The sequence below is a fragment of the Equus caballus genome, unplaced genomic scaffold, assembly GCF_041296265.1.
Source record: "Equus caballus isolate H_3958 breed thoroughbred unplaced genomic scaffold, TB-T2T haplotype2-0001077, whole genome shotgun sequence".
In the NCBI taxonomy this organism is placed as follows: domain Eukaryota; kingdom Metazoa; phylum Chordata; class Mammalia; order Perissodactyla; family Equidae; genus Equus; species Equus caballus.
In genome coordinates this window covers 229,750-247,788 of record NW_027222073.1, presented here as the reverse complement: position 1 = coordinate 247,788, position 18,039 = coordinate 229,750, and the positions used below count along the sequence as shown (strand labels likewise).

The following is an 18,039-nucleotide window of genomic DNA, read 5'->3' as shown; positions in this document are numbered from 1 at the left end:
CTTGTGTTTAGTGTGTGTCTATCTATTACCCTCTTATCATTGAAATAGGTGATTTTAGTACATTTGTCTTTTAACCTTCATATTATCTTCACAGGTAGTTGATCTGCTGCCTTTACTGTCCTTTTACCTTACTAGTGATTTTATTGCCTGTCTTTTGCTGTTGTTGTTTTGGGTTTTTTTGATAATTTTTTTTTTATATCTCTATTTGTGGTTATTGCTTTCCCGCTTAAATAAGTCCCTTCAGCATTTCTTGCAGAACTGGTTTCTTGGTGATAAACTCCTTTAATTTTTGCTTGTCTGGGAAGCTGTTTATCTCTCCTTCCATTCTGAATGACAACCTTGATGGATAGAGTATTCTTGGTTGTAGGTTTTTTCCTTTTAGCCTTTAAATATGTCGTGCTATTCTCTTCTTGCCTGTAGGGTCTCGACTGAGAAGTCCACTGATAGTCTGATGGGCTTCCCTTTATATGTCACTTGCGGCCTTTCTCTTGCTGCTGTTAGGATTCTCTCTTTGTCTTTAATTTTAGACATTTTGATTATAATATGTCTTGGTGTGGGCCTCTTTGGGCTTCTCTTGTTTGGAGCTCTCTGTGCTTCCTGAAGTTGGATGTCTGTTTCCTTCCTCAGGTTAGGAAAATTTTCCTCTATTATTTCTACAAATAAACTTTCTGTCCCTTTGTCTCTCTCTTCTCCTTCTGGGACCCCTATAATCCGAATGTTAGCATGCTTGATATTGTCCCAGAGTTCCCTTACTCTCTTCTCATTCTGTCTAATTCTTTTTTCTCTTTTCTGTTCTGCTTGGGTGATTTCCTCTAGTCTTTCATCTAGTTCGCTGATCTGTTCTTCTCCTTCCTCTACTCTGTTATTGAGTCCCTTGAGTGAATTTCTCATTTTGAGTATTGTATTCTTCATTTCTGATTGTTTTTTTTTTATATCTTCCAGTTCTTTGCTGATGTGCTCACTGTGTTCATCCATTCTTCTCCGCATATCTGTGAGCATCCTCATGATATTTTGTTTGAATTCTTTGTTGAGTAGGTCACTAGTTTCTGTTTCACTTAGTTCTAATCTACAAGAGCCGGATCCTGTAAGCTCTTCACAGCAAAAGAGACTCAAGTTCAGAAAGATTAAATAACTTGTTCACAGTTACACATTTGAGCCAGGATTCAAACTTTTGTCTTATCTGACTGTATATTTTCAACTATATTAATTGTTTTGTCTTTTTGTCTTCAGTATGTACATTGAGTACATATCATGAATTCATTTAATAGAATTTATTGTCATTCTCCTGTATGCTAGACACTGAAGATTCAGTGGTGAAGAAACAGTTTTTGTTCTTATGAAGCTTATATTGTGTTATGCACTAGACTCTGCAAGGTACAGAGATGAAGGGACATGGGACCTGTTTTAAGGAAGCTATGGTCTAGTAGCTAGACAGAAACAGAAAAAAATATAATACATTTAGATAAATTGCTCCAATTGGGGTTTGTACAAAGGTCAGTGGGAGACAAGTAAAAAAAAATTCTAAGTTTCATGGCTAGTCAGGAGGAAGATGTAATAGAGGAGAAAACTTTTGATCTGGATATCAATTAATAAGTTTACCAAATGGACAAACTGCCTTCATACTATGAAGAAGAAGCAACATAGATAGAAACTAACAAGTGAGAGAGTATAGCTTATTTTAGAAGCTGCAAAGTAACTTCATTCCAGTTGTTATTGCTGCTACTATAGTGTAAATTACAAGTGATGGTGGAATGGCAAAAGAGAATTCTAGACAATATAAAGGGCTAGATCATAAAAGACTTTACATGACATATACCAGTTTTATTTTCTGTCACCAAACAGAGCCACTGAAAAAATTTTAGTAGAGGAGTTTGTTGGCATCTGAGTATTAAAAAGTTGACTCTAGCAACAATGAGAGATTTGAGAAGTGGCATGACTCAAGGCAGGGCAAAAAATAATGAGGGCTTGAAGTTGAGCAGTGTAAGTAAGGATGGAAATGAGGGAAGAGCTATCACAAAGATTTAGAAGATCTTGATTTGATAGTTGTTGTTGATTAGTTACGGGAGAAGGAAAACATTGAAGGAGACCTGGATTTATTATTTGGGTAAATGGGTAGTTGATGGGATAGTGCCATTCACCTAGATTGAAGCGTTAATGTTTTATTGAGGATTTTTGTATGTATGTTCATCAGGGATATTGTCCTGTGATTTTCTTTTCTTGTGGTGTCCTTGACTAGTTTGGATATCGGGGTAATGCTGGCCTCATAAAAGGAGTTTGGAAGAGTTGTCTCCTCTTCTCTTTTTTGAAATAGTTTGAGAAGGATAGGTATTAATTCTTCTTTGAATGTTTGGCAGCATTCACCAGTGGAAGCCATTGGTCCTAGACTTTTGACATTGGGAAGTTTTTGATTACTGGTTTGATATCTTTACTAGTAATAAGTCTATTCATATTTTCTATTGCTTCATGAATTAGTCTTGGTAGGTCGTATGTTTCTAGAAATTTATCTTTTTCTTCTAGATTGTCCAGTTTGTTGTTGTATAATTAATCATAATGGTGTCTTATGATGCTTTTTATTTCTGTGATATCAGTTGTAACGGCTTTCCTTTCATTTCTGATTTTATTTATTTGAGTCCTCTCTCTTTTTTCTTGTTAAGTCTAGCTAATGGTTTGTCAATTTTATCTTTTCAAAAAACCAGCTCTTAGTTTCATTGATCTTTTCTAGTGTCTTTTAGTGTCTATTTCATTTATTTTCACTCTGATCTTTGTTATTTCCGTCTTTTACTAACTAGGTTCAGTTTGTTCATTTTCTTGTTCCTTGAGGTGTAAAGCTGTGTTGTTTATTTGAGATCTTTCTTGTTTCTTAATGTGGGCATTTATCACCAGGAACTTCCATCTTAGAACTGCTCTTGTTGCATCCCATAAGTTTTGGTATGTTGTATTTCCATTTTCATTTGTCTCAAGATATTTTTTAATTTCTTTTTTGATTCTTCTTTGACCCATTAGTTGTTCAGGAGCATATTATTTAATATCCACATATTTGTGAATTTTCCAGTTTTCTTCTTGTAATTGATTTTGAGTTTCACGTCATTGCAGTTAGAAAACGTGTTTAATGTGATTTCAGTCTTCTTAAATTTATTAAGATTTGTTTTGTGGCCTAACATATGGTCTATCCTGGAGAATGTTCCTTGTGTGCTTGAGAAGAATGTGTATTCTGTTGCTTGTGGATGGAATGTTCTGTGTATGTATGTTTGGTCTATCTGGTCTAAAGTGCCATGTAAGGCCAATATGTTTTTATTGATTTTCTGACTGGATGATCTATCCTTTGATGAAAGTGGGGTATTAAAGTCCCCTACTGTTGTATTGTTGTATATTTTCTCTCTTTAGGTCTGTTAATATTTGTTTTATTTATTTTGGTGTTCCTGTGTTGAGTGCATAAATATTTACAAATGTCATCTCCTTTTGTTGGATTCACCCCTTTTTTATTATGCAGTCATGCATTGCTTAATGATGGGATACATTCTGAGAAATACGTCAGTAGGCGATTTCATCATTGTGAGAACCTCATAGAGCATACTAAAGGGGAACAAAATTTGCCATCCCAAAATGTGTCTCTTTAACGTGAGGATTGTTTTAGGCTGACTATTTCTGAGAAAAAAAGACTTAGAAAGTTTGTCTTGTAACCTACCCCTTAACTGCCTAAAAGAATTCAGATTAAAAAAAGCTGTCTGAGGAAGCAAGCTATCACCTTAGCATAACATGAATTAGGTGATAGACAGGAAGGCACCTAGAAAAGCCTGATTTTTGGACTCCCTTCTGTGTTTTTCTGTTTCTGTGGCCAAACACATGTTTTCTAAGCATTTGCTCCTTTTCACTTACCTGTGAATTGCCTTCTTTCCCTTTCAAGTCCCTGACTCTCTTCATCTCCAACATCTTATTTTGTCTTTACCTGAAGATGATATTTAAGGTGAAGGCTTTGGCTAGTTACTTGGTTTTATTGTGTTTCTCACATGTGTACATGTTATTAAACTTTTGTTTTTCTCCTGTTAATTTGTCTCGTGTCAATTTAATTTTTAGATCAGCCAGAAAAACCTAGAAGAGTAGAGGAAAATTTTTTCCTCTCTTACAGTACTTACACAAACCTCAGTGGTATAGCCTGCTACACACCTAGACTATATGTTACTTTTCTTAAAGGATCACTGTTGTATACACAGTCTGTTGTTGAATGAAACGTTTTTATGTGGTGCATGACTATATAATGACCTTCTTTGTCTCTTATTACTCTCTTTGTCTCCAAGTCTCTTTGTATTAAAGTCTATTTTGTGTGATATATGTATAGCTATGCCAGGTTTTTTTTTGGTTTTCATTTGCATGGAACATCTTTTTCTGTCCCTTTACTTTCAGACTGTGTGTGTCCTTACCTCTGAAGTGAGTTTCTTATAGGCAGCATATTGATGGATCTTGTTTTTTCAGTCTGTTTAGCCACTCCATATTTTTTGAGTGGAGAATTTAGTCCATTTACATTTAAAGTAATTATTAATAGGTGTGGACTTATTGCCATTTTGTTCATTTTTTTCTGACTGTTTTGTAATTCCTTTGTTTTTTCTTTTTTTCTTTCTTTGTGATTTGATGATTTTCTGTAATGGTGTGCTTAGGATTCCTTTTTCTTTATCTTTTGTGTATCTACTGTAGGTTTTTGCTTTGTGTTACCATGAGGCTTATGTAAAACAACTTATAACATTCTAAGTTCTTAAAAACTTAAGTTTGAATGCATTCTAAAGATCTAAATTTTTACTGCCCTCCCAAGTTTTATGTTTTTGATGTCACAACTTATATCTTTTTATCTTGTGTATTTATTAACAAATCATTGTAGTTGTTATTTTTAGTACTTTTGTCTTTTAACCTTCATACTAGCTTTATAAGTGATTAACCCATCACCTACAACATTAGATTATTCTGAATTTTACTATATAGTTACCTTTACCAGTAAGATTTATAATTTTATATGTTTTCCTGTTACTGATTTAGGGCCCTCTCGGTTTAGCTTAAAGTCCCTTTAACATTTCTTGTAAGGCCAGTCTAGTGATGATAAACTCTTTTAGCTTTTGGTTGTCTGGAAATCTTTTTATCTATCCTTCTATTCTGAAGGACAGCTTTGCTGGATAGGGTATTCTTGACTAGCAGTTTTTTCTTCCAGCACTTTGAATATGTTGTGCCACTCCCTTCTGGCCTGCAAAGTTTCTGCTTAAGATCTGCTAATAGTCTTATGAGGGTTTCCTTGGATGTAACAAGTTGTTTTTATCTTGCTGTTTTTAAGATTCTTTCCTTGTCTTTAACTTTTGATAATTTAATTATAATGTGTATTGGTGAGGTCTCTTTGAGTTCATCTCATTTGGAACTCTCTGGGCTTCCTGGATCTGGATGTCTGTTTCCTTCCCCACGTTAGGGAAGTTTCAGTCATAATTTCTCTAGATAAATTTTCTGCCCCTTTCTTCTTTTGGGACCCCTATAATACAAATATTGGTCCACTTGATGTTGTCAATAAGTTCCTTGTGCTATCTTCATTCTTTTTCATTCCTTTTTCTTTTTGCTCCTCTGATTGGGTAAAGTCCACTGCCCTGTCTTTTTGTTTGCTGATCCTTTCTTTGGCTTCATCTAGTCTTCTTTTGTACCTTTCCATTGTATTTTTCAGCTCTGTGATTTATTTTTGGTATTTTTCTTATACTTTCTACGCTATGTTCTCTTTGTTGAAATTCTCACTTTCTTCGTGTATTTTTCTCCTGACCTTGGTGAGCATCTTTATGATGGCTAATTTGAACTCTTTATCAGGTAAATCACTTATTTCATTAAGGTCTTTTTCTGAGGCTTTATCTTGTTCTTTCATATGGAATTTCTTCTTCTGTTTCTTTATTTTCCTTGATTCTCTGTGTTGGTTTCCATGCATTCTGTAAAACAGCCACCTCTCTAGTCTTGAAGAAGTGGCCTCGTGCAGGAGATGAACCTTATGTTTCAACCCTGCTGTAGCTCTTGGTTGTCTCTCAAACCTTTGTGGTTGTTCAAGCAGTCTACTTTATTTTTAGTGGCTCCCAGTATTTGAGGGTGTGCAAAAACCTGCCAGTGTCCCAATAGGGAAGATCTCAGTCAACATCTAGATTCAGTCTAATTGGAAACTGGACCCTGATGCAGCAGCTTTTGAAGTATGTAAATATACCTCATTCATGGGAAGACTTTGACATGAGCATTTCTGTGTGCTCATCTGCACTGAGCCCTGGTGTGATAGCCATATAAGAACTGTTTGTTTGCTGACATCCTGTTGAATCTATGAACACAAGCCCTGCTGGCCACCAGAGCCAGGCTATCAAGGGATGTGTCTTTTGGGCAGCTGACACAGAAACCCTGGTGCTAGATATGTGCACAATCTCCTTTCTTGGAGACATTAGCAACCTAGGGTGGGACAGATGGAGAGTGTGAAGATGGTAACTATTGGGCTTCCTGGTCTCTGGAGAGGATTGCAATTAGCCCCTAGGTCTGTGCTTAGTTAGAAGCTTGTCCCTCAGGCCACAGGTATGAAGATAAGCTAATAGGCTTCTTTCACAGAAAGACGGGCATTTCAGTCTGCTGCCTCACTGCTGTGCCCTGGACTGGTAGCTGGTTAGGAACTCTTTCTTTGTTCATTATAGTCCTGTGGGACCTGTGAACGTAAACTGTAGGGGAGGAAGACAATTCCTCTACCCTCTGGGTCCTTCTGGCTGGTCTAAGAATTAAATTGACATGAGACAGAATAACAGGAGAAAATCAAAGTTTGATAGCATATGTACATGGGAGAAACCCAGGAAAATCTTGCTGGAGTGGCTGAAATTGCCACCTTAATACCATCTTCAGCTAAAGATAAAGGAGGATATTGGGGGTAGTGGTTTGGGACTTCAAAGGAGAGGAAGGCAATTTACATGACGATGGAAATGGAAATGTTTGATAAACAAGTGTTTGCTGGGCCATCTGTAGACAACGGGAACTGAAAGAGATCTTTTGATAAAATGGCCCTTGCTAGATGTCTTTCTGTCTACCACATCTAGAATTATCTATGGTGGTATCTCCTTCCTGGGACAGGCCCTTCTATCTTAAATTCTTTTAGGCAGTTAGGGGGAAGGTCAGAATTTCTTTCAAAGAGTCAAAGACTCTTTTGTCCTTAAAATAATCAAGGCAAAGAGACACATTTTGGGGTGGCAAATTCTTTTTTTTTTTTTTCTGGGAAAGATTTGCCCTGAGCTAACATCTATTGCCAATCTTCTTCTCTCTTTCATTTTTTTTCCCCTCCCCAAAGCCTCAGTGCATGGTTGTATATTCTAGTTGTAAGTCTTAGTTCTTCTATGTGGTCTGCCGCCACAGCATGGCTGCTGACAGACGAGTCATGTGGTTCCATGCCCGGGAACCAAACCCAGGCCACCAAAGTGGAACACACCGAACTTCAACCACTAGGCCATCAGGGCTGGCTCAGATGGCCAATTCTGATCCCCTTCAAAGCCTTGCTGGCTACCAGAGCCAGCTGATCAAGGGGCATCCCGTGGGTGGCAGCTGCGAAAACTGGGCCTCCAGACAATGTGCACAAGCTCTTTTCTGGGAGATACTGGTGACTTGGAGCAAGGCAGAGTTGGACTGTGAAGATGGTGCCCGCTGGGCTCTATGGTCTTTGGAGAATATTTCAGTAGGCCTGTAGATGTGTGTTAAATTAGAAGCCTGCTCCTTAGGCCAAAGATTTAAGATAAGCAAATAGGCTTCTCTCACAGAAGGATTGGGGTGCGATTCAATCTACTGTCTCTTTGCTTTGCCCTGGAGGGTAGCCAGTTAGGAACTCTTTCTCCATTTGTTACAGTCCTGTGGGACCCTCAAATGTAAGCTCCATTCTGCAAGGTACTGGTGACCATGAGCGAGGCAGCGGGAGAGTGGAAAGATGGTACCCAGCCTCCGAGTTCACTGGAGAGGATTACAGTCAGCCCTTAGATGTGAGTTTAATTAGAAGCCTGACTCTTAGTTTGCAGCTATGAGGATAAGCTAATAGGCTTGTTTCGCAGAAAGACTGGATAGTCAGTGAGCTGCCTCTGCTCTAGGCCCTGGGGTGCAGCATGGTGAGCCTGTGCGAGCCCTTTAGGAACTGTTTTTCCATTCCGTGTAGCCTTGTGGGTCTCATGGACACAAGCCCTGTTGGCTTTCAAAACTTGACGTTTTGGGGGCTTATCTCTTTGGTGAAGGTCTTAAAAGTTCAAGTACCAGATATGAGGGTCAAGCCATTCACTCCTTGGGGAGAAGCTCAGAGTTGTGGGTTCCCTCCTGGTTGTGGATCACCATGCCCAGGTGGGGTTTATGGTAAGATTGTGTCTCGGCCTCTCCTACCCATTTGACTGTGGGTTTTTTCTCATTCCCCTGATGTATAGGAGTCTCTGAGCTTGTTTTGGGGTTTCTTTCAGAGGAAGTTGTTCTGTATGTAGCTGTAGATTTGGTGTGTCTGTGGGAGGAGGTGAGTTCAGGATCCTCCTACATTGCCGTCTTGAACTGGAACTTATTTAATTTTAAAGTAGTAGAGGAATAAGATTTAAATTATGGTTGTTACCAATGGGAAGGTAATCACTAGGAAATAAAAACACATAGAAGATATTCAGAATTCAAGGGAGTGGGGATGTCACACTAGGAAACCTGATCAAGATGGGAAAGAATGAAATAACTTTTAGATAAATGGGAAAGGTAAAATGTAAGGAATGAAACCTGCTTAGCAATTAATATATGAAATATAAAGAGGTTGATTTTTCTTAACAAGATTCAAAGAATATCAAATTGAGAAGAAAAAAATAATCTTTATAGTTTTTCAAGAAACATGTAGAACATAATAATAGAGGTTAAAAATAAAAAGATGGCAAGATATATGTAAATAAAATATATATTATTGGAACAAGGAGAGTAAAAATTCAACGAAAAGCCCATTCAGAAAGGAGAAGAAGAGGTGATACAGAGTTACTGATCCATACAGATCATGAAATCCTGCTGGGCAGACATTGTGTGAAAATCTTGCTATCCTAGAGGATGGGGAAATTCCTTAAATAATTTAGTTTCTTCTCTTTGGGACCATTTTATTTGTCTGTTATCCTCTATCAACAGATCTGAAGTGGATATTGGAGTGTTTGCCTGTCTTGGGGGTCTATATAGCTTTCTCAGCTTGTGTCTTACTGGTGCAGGTTTGGGTCTTGAATATTCTAAGAGTTGAATGTACAAGGCTTTTTAAATGATTAAATAGTGAGGTTAGAAAAGAGGCTTTGCTCGACAAAGTTATTCAGGGCTCCAAGCTGGTAGGGACTCTGGTATCTTCAACTGGTAGGTTTCCAACTTGTTGATACTGGGTATAGCGGAAGGGAAAAGGAAGTGGAGGATTGTGGAGAAAATTTTTATGGGCCAGCACTGGCAGTGGTGTACACCACTTTGCCCATGACCAGAACTTAAATCACGTGTCCAAACCAACTCCAAGGGAGGGTAGGAAATGTGTTTTAGCTGTATGCTTAAAAGGAAAGGGAAACATGTTTGGTGAACAACTAGATGGTTTCTCCTTTATGCTGCCTATCTGTCTATCAAAAACTGTATATCCCACCAACAGAGAATATATGTTTTCTATAAGTCCCTACTATATTTGCAAACATAATTCATGTAGTAAGCCACAAAGAAAGTCTAAGAGATTTATCTAAGGAGAGATTCATAGCCATATTCTCTAATAAAAAATTCATTAAATTAGAACTAAAGAAGAGGAAAAGAATTGCTTAACCTCCCTTATCTTCTTGAAAATTAAGAAACACTCTGGTTTTGAAAAAGAAAAAAAGAAAAGGAAATGAAAATAAATTACAAATTACATAGAAATTGATGAAAACCAAAACCAATGATGTATTCTGTAGAAAATTGATACCTCTAAGAGCTTTTACTATTTAAAAAACCTGAAAATAAATGAACTGATATCCAACTTAACAAACTAGAAAAAGAAAAACAGAATAAATCTCCAAATTGCTTTAGTATCTTTTCCTTTTTTCAGCTGCATTTGTTATGATTACCTGAATCCTTTCTTTTTTGTCAATTCATTTCTTATCAAGTGTCTCTTCTGTTGCTTGCTGTTTCTAAATGAATTTCAATTTTGTTTTGTTTTATTGTTTGTCATAGGCAAATTTTTCTTTGTGAGTTTAAAATTATCTTTGTGGAATTAAAGTAATATGAAGGAAGAGTACTGTAAAATGATTTGGTGGGGTGAAAAGGGAGCTATAAGTGGATATTATTGTGTATACTTAGGAGTTCTTAAATTTTATTTTTCTTTTAGATTCTGATGGAAAAAGGAGGAACGTGTTCTTTAAAAGGCAGGCCAACCTCTACTATGAAAGTCCGTCAGTATAAGTGAATTTTTTTCTTTTAAAAAAACTAACATTTAAGTGGAAATTGTTTTAAGTGCTTTTTTTTTTAGGTTTTTGCCAGCAAATATGTTTCCTAGATATCTTAGAATATACTAGTGATGCAATTGTCTTCAAAACTACTTTTATCTTTTATAAAATGTGTTATACATGATGAATATATGTAACATATATGTACATTTTAGTGAATAATAGTAAAATAGATACCCTTGTACTCACTTTGTAGCTTCAGAAATAATACGTAATCAGTACATTTGAAGATCTTCTCAATTGCATTTCCTATCCTGCCCCCTAGAGGTAACTATTATCCTGAATTTGTTTTTATGGTATCACACATAGACTTTTACATTGCTTGGTTTTGAACTGTTCACAGATTGAGGCAAATGCTGTATATTTTGCTGCAACTTGCTTTTCTTTGTTCACCCACTCTGATATTTGTGACTCTAATATACTTAATTATTTATTTACTGCTATGCAACCTTCTGTTGTGTGAATGTACCTCAATTTATACATTTTCTGGCATTGGTTATTTAGATTGTTTTGAATATTTTGCTATAATAAACAATGCTACTTGGACAATTCTTGACATTTCTCCTGGCACACATGTATAAAAAATTTCTCTTGAATATGAGTCAAGGAGTAGAATTGGCTAGTTCAAATGTTATGTGCATCTTCATCTATTCTAGGTAATACAAGATTGTTTTATAAAGTAGTTGTGCCAGTTTAAACTCCCACTTGCAGGAGCTAAGACTCTTAGTTGTTATATATTCTCACTAACACTGGATCAGCTTTTTATCATTGTTGGAATCTGGTATTTCATTGTAATTTTAATTTATATTTCCCATTATTAATTAGGTTGATTTGCCACCCCTGTTTATCTGTGAAATACTTTTCATGTCTATTGGTCACATTTCTTTTAGAAAGTTTGGCTTTCCTTATAGGATATATCTTTTCCATATGTAGATATATATGTATATATCCTATATATCTTTCATATATATATACTAGATTCTAATTGCTTGTAGGCTGCGTGTAGCAAATACTTCATATTTGAGTGGTCATTTTAGTCTATACTGTCTTTTTATGAAAAATAGTTTGTGGTACTTTTTAGATATTCTGTGATGGAATGATTCTTTCGGATATCTACTTTGCTAGGATACCTAGAAATCTTTATCAACTTTTTTCTTTTGGATTTAAATTTTTGAAGTGTAAACCAGTAGTCTGGTTTCTATCCTATCTTGTCTGCCCTATTTCCTTTTGCCTCATATGAGTAACTTTTTTATTGGTTTATGGTTTATCATTTTACTATGTTTTGTTGTGTTCTGTTTTTCTTCAAAATAAAGCCTAAGAATATATAAACACACATATTCACATGAGTCTTAGTTCTCCACTTTTCTCACTTAAATGTAGTATAGGATATTTTGTATAATATAGGATATTTTATAGATGAAATAAATGGATTCATTTATTTAGTAAGTTTCTTATAGATTTCTCCATCTTAGTACTAGACATTTCTTCATCCCTTATTTATGACAATTTGGTAATCTATTATGTGGATGGGCTATAGTTTATTCAGTCATGCCCTGTTGGTGGACATTTGGCTTGTTTCCAGTATTGTGTTCTTATAAACAATGCTTGGTGAACAACTTTGTGTATATGTTTCTTAATTGTGGAGGTACATTTTCAGGATAATTTCTAGGAGTAGGATTGCTGTGTCAAAGGGGAGATACATTGTTTTTTTGTGTAGTTATTATTGCCAAAATTCAATTTTGATAGATATTACCAAATTCCCTGTTGCATCATTTGGCAATCTCACCAGAAATGTGCCTTTTTATTCCACAGCCTCACCAATAGGGATTGTGTTCAAACTTGGGAATTTTTGTGAGTTTTATAAAAATAGATAGGTAGCCAGACGGATAGATGGCAGTTTAAGTTTGCTTTTCTTTTTCTATAAGTGAAGTTGAACGTCTTTTAAAAATATTTAATGTCTGTTTTCATTTCTTTTTCTTTAAAGTCTCCATTCATGTCTTTTGACCAATTGAATTTTTGGTATTTTTTTCTTGATATTTAAGAACTCTTTATATATTAAAGAGATTTAGGTCTTTGTGATATGTCACAAATATTTCCTCCTAGTTTATTATTGGTTTTAGATTTGTTTTGACTTTGCTTATGATATCTCCTGCTTTGCCAAAGGATTAATGTATTTTTTTATGTGGTTGATTTTATTCATCTTTTCTTTTATACTTCTGGATTTAATTAGAAAGACTCTACACTCCCAGGTTAAATGAATTCACTTAATGTTTTCTTCTAGTGTTAGTATGATTTTATATTTTTACGCTTAAATCTTTAATCCCTTTAGAGTTTATTGTGATTTAAGGTGTGAGATGTGTATTGATTCAGGTTTTTAAAATGCGTCTTTTCCCTAGGCATTTGTGATACCACCTTTTTTATGTACTAACTTTTCATATGTGCTGGGCTTTCTTTACTGTTCTACTGGTCTTTCCTAATCTTTGTGTGCTAATTCTGTACTATTTTTATGGTAAGTGCTTTATAGTATGCTTAATTTCTAAAACAGTTACACCTCCCTTTGTACTTTTTAAAGAATTTTTCTGGCTAATTTTGATTATTTTTTATATAAACTTTAAAATCAACTTGTGTAGCTCCAAAGAAATATTTTAGTTTTATCAGGAAAATGCTAAGTGTATATATTGATTTAGTGTGGATTATCATACTAATGATGTTGAGTAGACCTATCTAAGAACAAGGGATGTCTTTTTGTTAATTCAGCCTAATTTTGTATCTTTAATAGTTTTTTAGAACACCTTTAAGCACTTTAAAGTTTTCCTCAAGTAGATTCTGCATGTCTCTTGTTAGATTTGGTGGTAGGTACTTTTTGTTGTTTTTGTTGCTACTTTAGTGTGAATGCACGTCCCTCTTGGTCTACAGTATTTATGCATTGTGAAGAGTCATGACCTACTTCTCAGGCCTATTTTTAAACTTAACTTGCTATCATAAGAGAACACATTAAGCACATAATGAAAGAATATCGGACTGGATGCTTTGAGTTGATTTTTTAAATACAGCTTTTATTGTACAAGGAAGCTTCGTTTATTAGATTAGCAAATATCTGGTGCTTTGGACTTAATAAACTTGCCTTATTCCTCCTTCCTGTAGGTTGACACTTTAAATTATTATTTAAATTATTTGTTCATAAAACATTGTTCATATATTAGAAAAAATCAATTGAATTTTCTCTGTTCTCCTTTCTTGCCTTATGTACCCTTATTTTACTTGTAGATGAAAAACTTTTAAGTGTAGAATAAACCCGTAATACTCTGTCAGAAATCCAAGATGCGGAGTTTCTCAAGTTTTAACTAGTTTTGGCACACTTTTAAAATGCTCTGCAGTATGTTAGCTAAACTTATGTTACCAGCTGATATCTGCTGCCTGTGTATATATTTAGTAGAGTATTAATAAATACCATTCCTCATGAGTTAAATGTTCGTTTTCAGATCTTGAGTCTTCACAGAGTAGTTCGTCTACCAGTTACTCTCCAAGGCCCACAGATAGTTGTTTCAGTTCTAGTTCAGAGATGGTAAGGTATGCTTTTCGTTTTTTTTGCTTATTAATATATGCTATACTAGTTTAGAATTCTTTGTATATCTCATAGTGTACGTTTACATTCTGAAACAAATAGTTGAGACAATAACTAGTGGAAATATAAATGTAAACAAAAAGTGAAAAATATTAAAAATGTAAGAACATAAACAGAAATATAAAATTAAAGTATAAATGAATGTGTTCATTATTATTGACAAAAGCCAATCTTATCAGGATATGTGTGTGTGTATATGATAAAGTTGTGTTTCTTTTAAAAGAGTTTTTAAAAGAACCCACTCATAAGAATTGAAACCCTAAAACAACCAAAAATACATACAAAAAGAAAACCTTAAGGCTTATATGAAGAAAACACTAAAGTGTTACTGAAGACTGTCGTCTGAATAATTGGAATGACATGCTATGTTCTGAGTGGGAATGCTGCATTTCTCAGAAATCACATTTAATGGAATTCTCCTCCATCAATTCTTCCGTATTCATTTCGTCCACCTTTTGTCTCTCACTTTCCATCTGAACTGCTCTTGCTAAGGAAGGACCCCAGTGATTTCTATTTTGTCAAATACGTTGGACACTAAAGTTTTTATTTTACAAGAACTTTTAGTAATATTAATAGAAATTATGTTCTTTTTTTTGAAACATTTTCTTCTCTTTGCTTTTATGATAACACACTCTTTTGTTTTTTTCATACCTCTTTGAGTGCTGCTTTATGCCTTTGTCTACTTCTCTTCCACTCTTCCTCCTATATAAATGTCATAGTGTTTATGGTTTGCTGCAGGATCCTTTTCTTCTCTTAACCTACATTCCAAACTCTAGATGATGTTATGTGCTCCAATGACTTATATACTGTCTAGTTGATGACAGTTCTCAACTTTACGACTTTAGCCCAGATCCTTATTTAGATGTCCAGTTTCCTAGCGGATACCTCTTCTTGGATGTTTCACAAAAATCTCCTTATTTTTATTCCTCAAACTGAATTCCCCTGATCTTCTCCCCAAGTCAGTTTTATTGATATTTCCTATATTAGTGATACCTTTTTGTCCATTCAATTGCTCGCTCTGGAAACTTAGTAATTAACTGTCATCTCTTTCTGCCTCATCTGCCTTCCTTAACCACATTCATTCCATCACTTCATTCAGTCAACTGTACTTCCAAAATACTTGGCATATTTATCTACTTCCTCAACTTCTGGTGTCAATACCCTAGTTAAGGTAGCATCATCTTGTTCTTGAACTATTGTGGTTGTTTCCTAAGAGATCTATTTTCCACTCTTGTTCCACTTTTTCTCCAGTTAGCAGTCATCGTGATCTTTTGAAAACTTAAATTGAATCATGTTATTCCTCTGAGTGGATTTCTATTTTACTTTATAGTCTGGCTACATCTTCAACTTCTGGTGTTCTCCCTCTCTCACCACACTCCGGACGTATGACATTTCACTTTCCTTACTTTATCAGTCTCTTTTCTGCTTCAGGGCATTTATTTATATATCCTGTTTCCTCTGCCTTACTGTTACTCATCCTTTAGGTCTTAGCGTAAATATGTCGCTACTTCTGAAAGCCCCTCTTTGGTTCCTCAATCTAAATTAGGCCCCTCAATTATCCTCTCAAGGTCCTTCATACTTGTTTTTCATAGTGCTTTTCTCATTCTGTCATTACATATGCACGCATGTGATTATTTGGTTAATGCCATTTCCACCAATGAGAACGTGTGCTTTAAGAGGGCAGCAACTGTGTCTGCTTCACTTGCATTGCAGATGCTAAAAAATACTTGTTTCTTGAATAAACAAATGTATTGAGCTTGTTTTCTCTAATTTGTGTGCAGCCAGTCTTAATGCTGTTTCTTGGGCTTACTTTTCCTATTTCAGTGCCAAACAACTGAGACGTATACCTCATTTTGGTTTTTAATGTTAACTCTGCCTTTTTTTTTTTTTTTTAGCTTGGCTAATCAGTACTTTTATATAAGATTTTCACTAAAAGAATATTTTGGTTAGTGCAGTAATTAAGAGATAAATTTTTTGTGAAGTTGAAAAATTCAAGCTAGTAAATTGAAATATAAACCTATTAAAAGTACTTAAAATTTGACTTTTTATGTAACAGTTGTGATATTTATTGCTGTTTAATTTTCCTTTTCTCTATTTGATTTTCTGTTAGCCGATACTCTCCTTAAGTTGTTTCTTTGATGAGACTGGGCCCATAAAAGATACAATATAGATATCTTTTGACTAAAGTCAATGAGTGAATAGTTGAACAAGTTATATGTGTCAACTGTTTCTTTCGAAGTTATTACTTCTACTCCATTCTTTTTAAGTGGTTGAAGAGTGTGGTGTATATCGTTTCCTCTGTGTGAAAGGGTAGGGGGATGATGTAGCCTGTGATTATAGAGACTGATAAGAGACAAAATTCCCCTTCTCTTTTTTAGCTCTTTTGCTTTCTTTCTTTTTTTTTGGTGAGGATGATTCTCTCTGAGCTAACATCGGTTGTTAATCTTCCTCTTTGTTTTTTTTTTTTTTTTTTTTTTTGCTGAGGAAGATTAGCCCTGAGCTAACATCTGTGCCGATCTTCCTCTATTTTGTATATGGGTTGCCAAGACAGTATGGCTTGGCAGTAGTGTAGGTCCATGGGATCTGAACCCATGAACCTGGGCTGCTGAAGTGGAGCCCGCCTGACTTAACCACTACACTACAGGGCCGACCCTTTCTTTTGAATTTGTAATACAAGGATTGTCATTATCATTATTGTTCTTGTTATTTAAAAAATCCATAACCTCCATGATTTTTAAAAATCAAAAGTCCAGGTTGACTTGCCACCTGCCAAAGTCTCTTCTGTATTTTGAAATTTTCCATGATGTGAATTTAAGAATGTCTGCTTTGAAGTCATTGAATGATTTTTTAAAATTAAAGCATCATTTACAGCAAAATTACTAAATTTCTTTTAGCTGTCTGAAGATGAAGATCAAATATTGCAGCAAATTGAAGATTCAAATAGGAGATCCATCAAAACCAAAGAAACAACTAACAGTTTTTATTTAGAAAGGATGGCAACACTTCCACATGATAGGATTGCTAAAAACAATGCCAAAATTCATAAACAAAATGAGAATTTTCACCAGTTCTCACTTAAAGATAAGACAGGTCAGTTTCCACAGTCTCACTGTGATTCAGCACACATTGTGCAAAACAAAAGCAGTAATTGCACTGTACAAGTTGCAAGATGTGATGCATGGGTACAAACTGAGAGTGAACCTGTAATGAAAGAAAAGTTAGATGATGCCATACAGTGTGATATAATTTCAAAATGTAAATGTATAAGTGATGTGTCTTCTCTTTGTAATGTTGAAAGGTGCAGTGAAAATATTAAGGCAGATACCACTGGCGGGCAGGAAATCCTTAAGAACAACTAATATGCTAAGATCTCAGCCTGAGATTTAGCATTTCACTTAATGTTCAGAATTTCATTAACATAATAAGCAATGAGAAAATGCAGCTAAGCACAAGGTGGAAGTAGTCACAAGATATATTTATGGTTTATTTTTAAACATTTTAATATTATTAATTTATGCATTTGCTTTGCATAGATATTTCTTTAGTATCTTCAAGTTTTTAGAAAATAATATATATGTAAATTTACTATCATTCTTATGGTGATTATTCATTATATTATGATATGCTGCTGTTTGTGGATTAAAAATATGTTTACTTGCTTTCTTGTCACATTTATTGTTAGATTTGGTGCATTTGCATGTTTTAGTCAAAATGTTCTCTTCCAAGATTTTAAGACACAAAATAATACTAAATATCAAATATGTTTTCTAACCTCATTATAAGATTTTCTTAGCTACTTACATTAAATATTATACCCTCAGTAAAAATTTCTGGCATTAAGTTTTAGATACAATATATTTTCTATTTTGTTTGGATAACTTTTTTTTTTTTTGATGAGGAAGATTGGCCCTGAGCTAACATGTGTTGCCACTATTCCTCTATTTTGTATGTGGGATG

The 18,039-nt window shown here is 34.9% G+C and overlaps 1 protein-coding gene across 1 annotated transcript in view; it reads left to right on the top strand.

The window, feature by feature from the left end:
• Positions 1 to 17,823, top strand: part of LOC111772098 (regulator of DNA class I crossover intermediates 1-like) — a 72,674-nt gene extending 54,851 nt beyond the window's left edge. The window contains exons 11-13 of the mRNA XM_070259108.1: positions 10,340 to 10,403; positions 13,940 to 14,022; positions 16,977 to 17,823. Coding sequence (XP_070115209.1) covers positions 10,340 to 10,403; positions 13,940 to 14,022; positions 16,977 to 17,441 — 612 coding nt within the window. The 3' untranslated portion in view covers positions 17,442 to 17,823. The remainder of the gene's footprint in view (positions 1 to 10,339; positions 10,404 to 13,939; positions 14,023 to 16,976) is intronic.
• Positions 17,824 to 18,039: the final 216 nt, after the last annotated feature.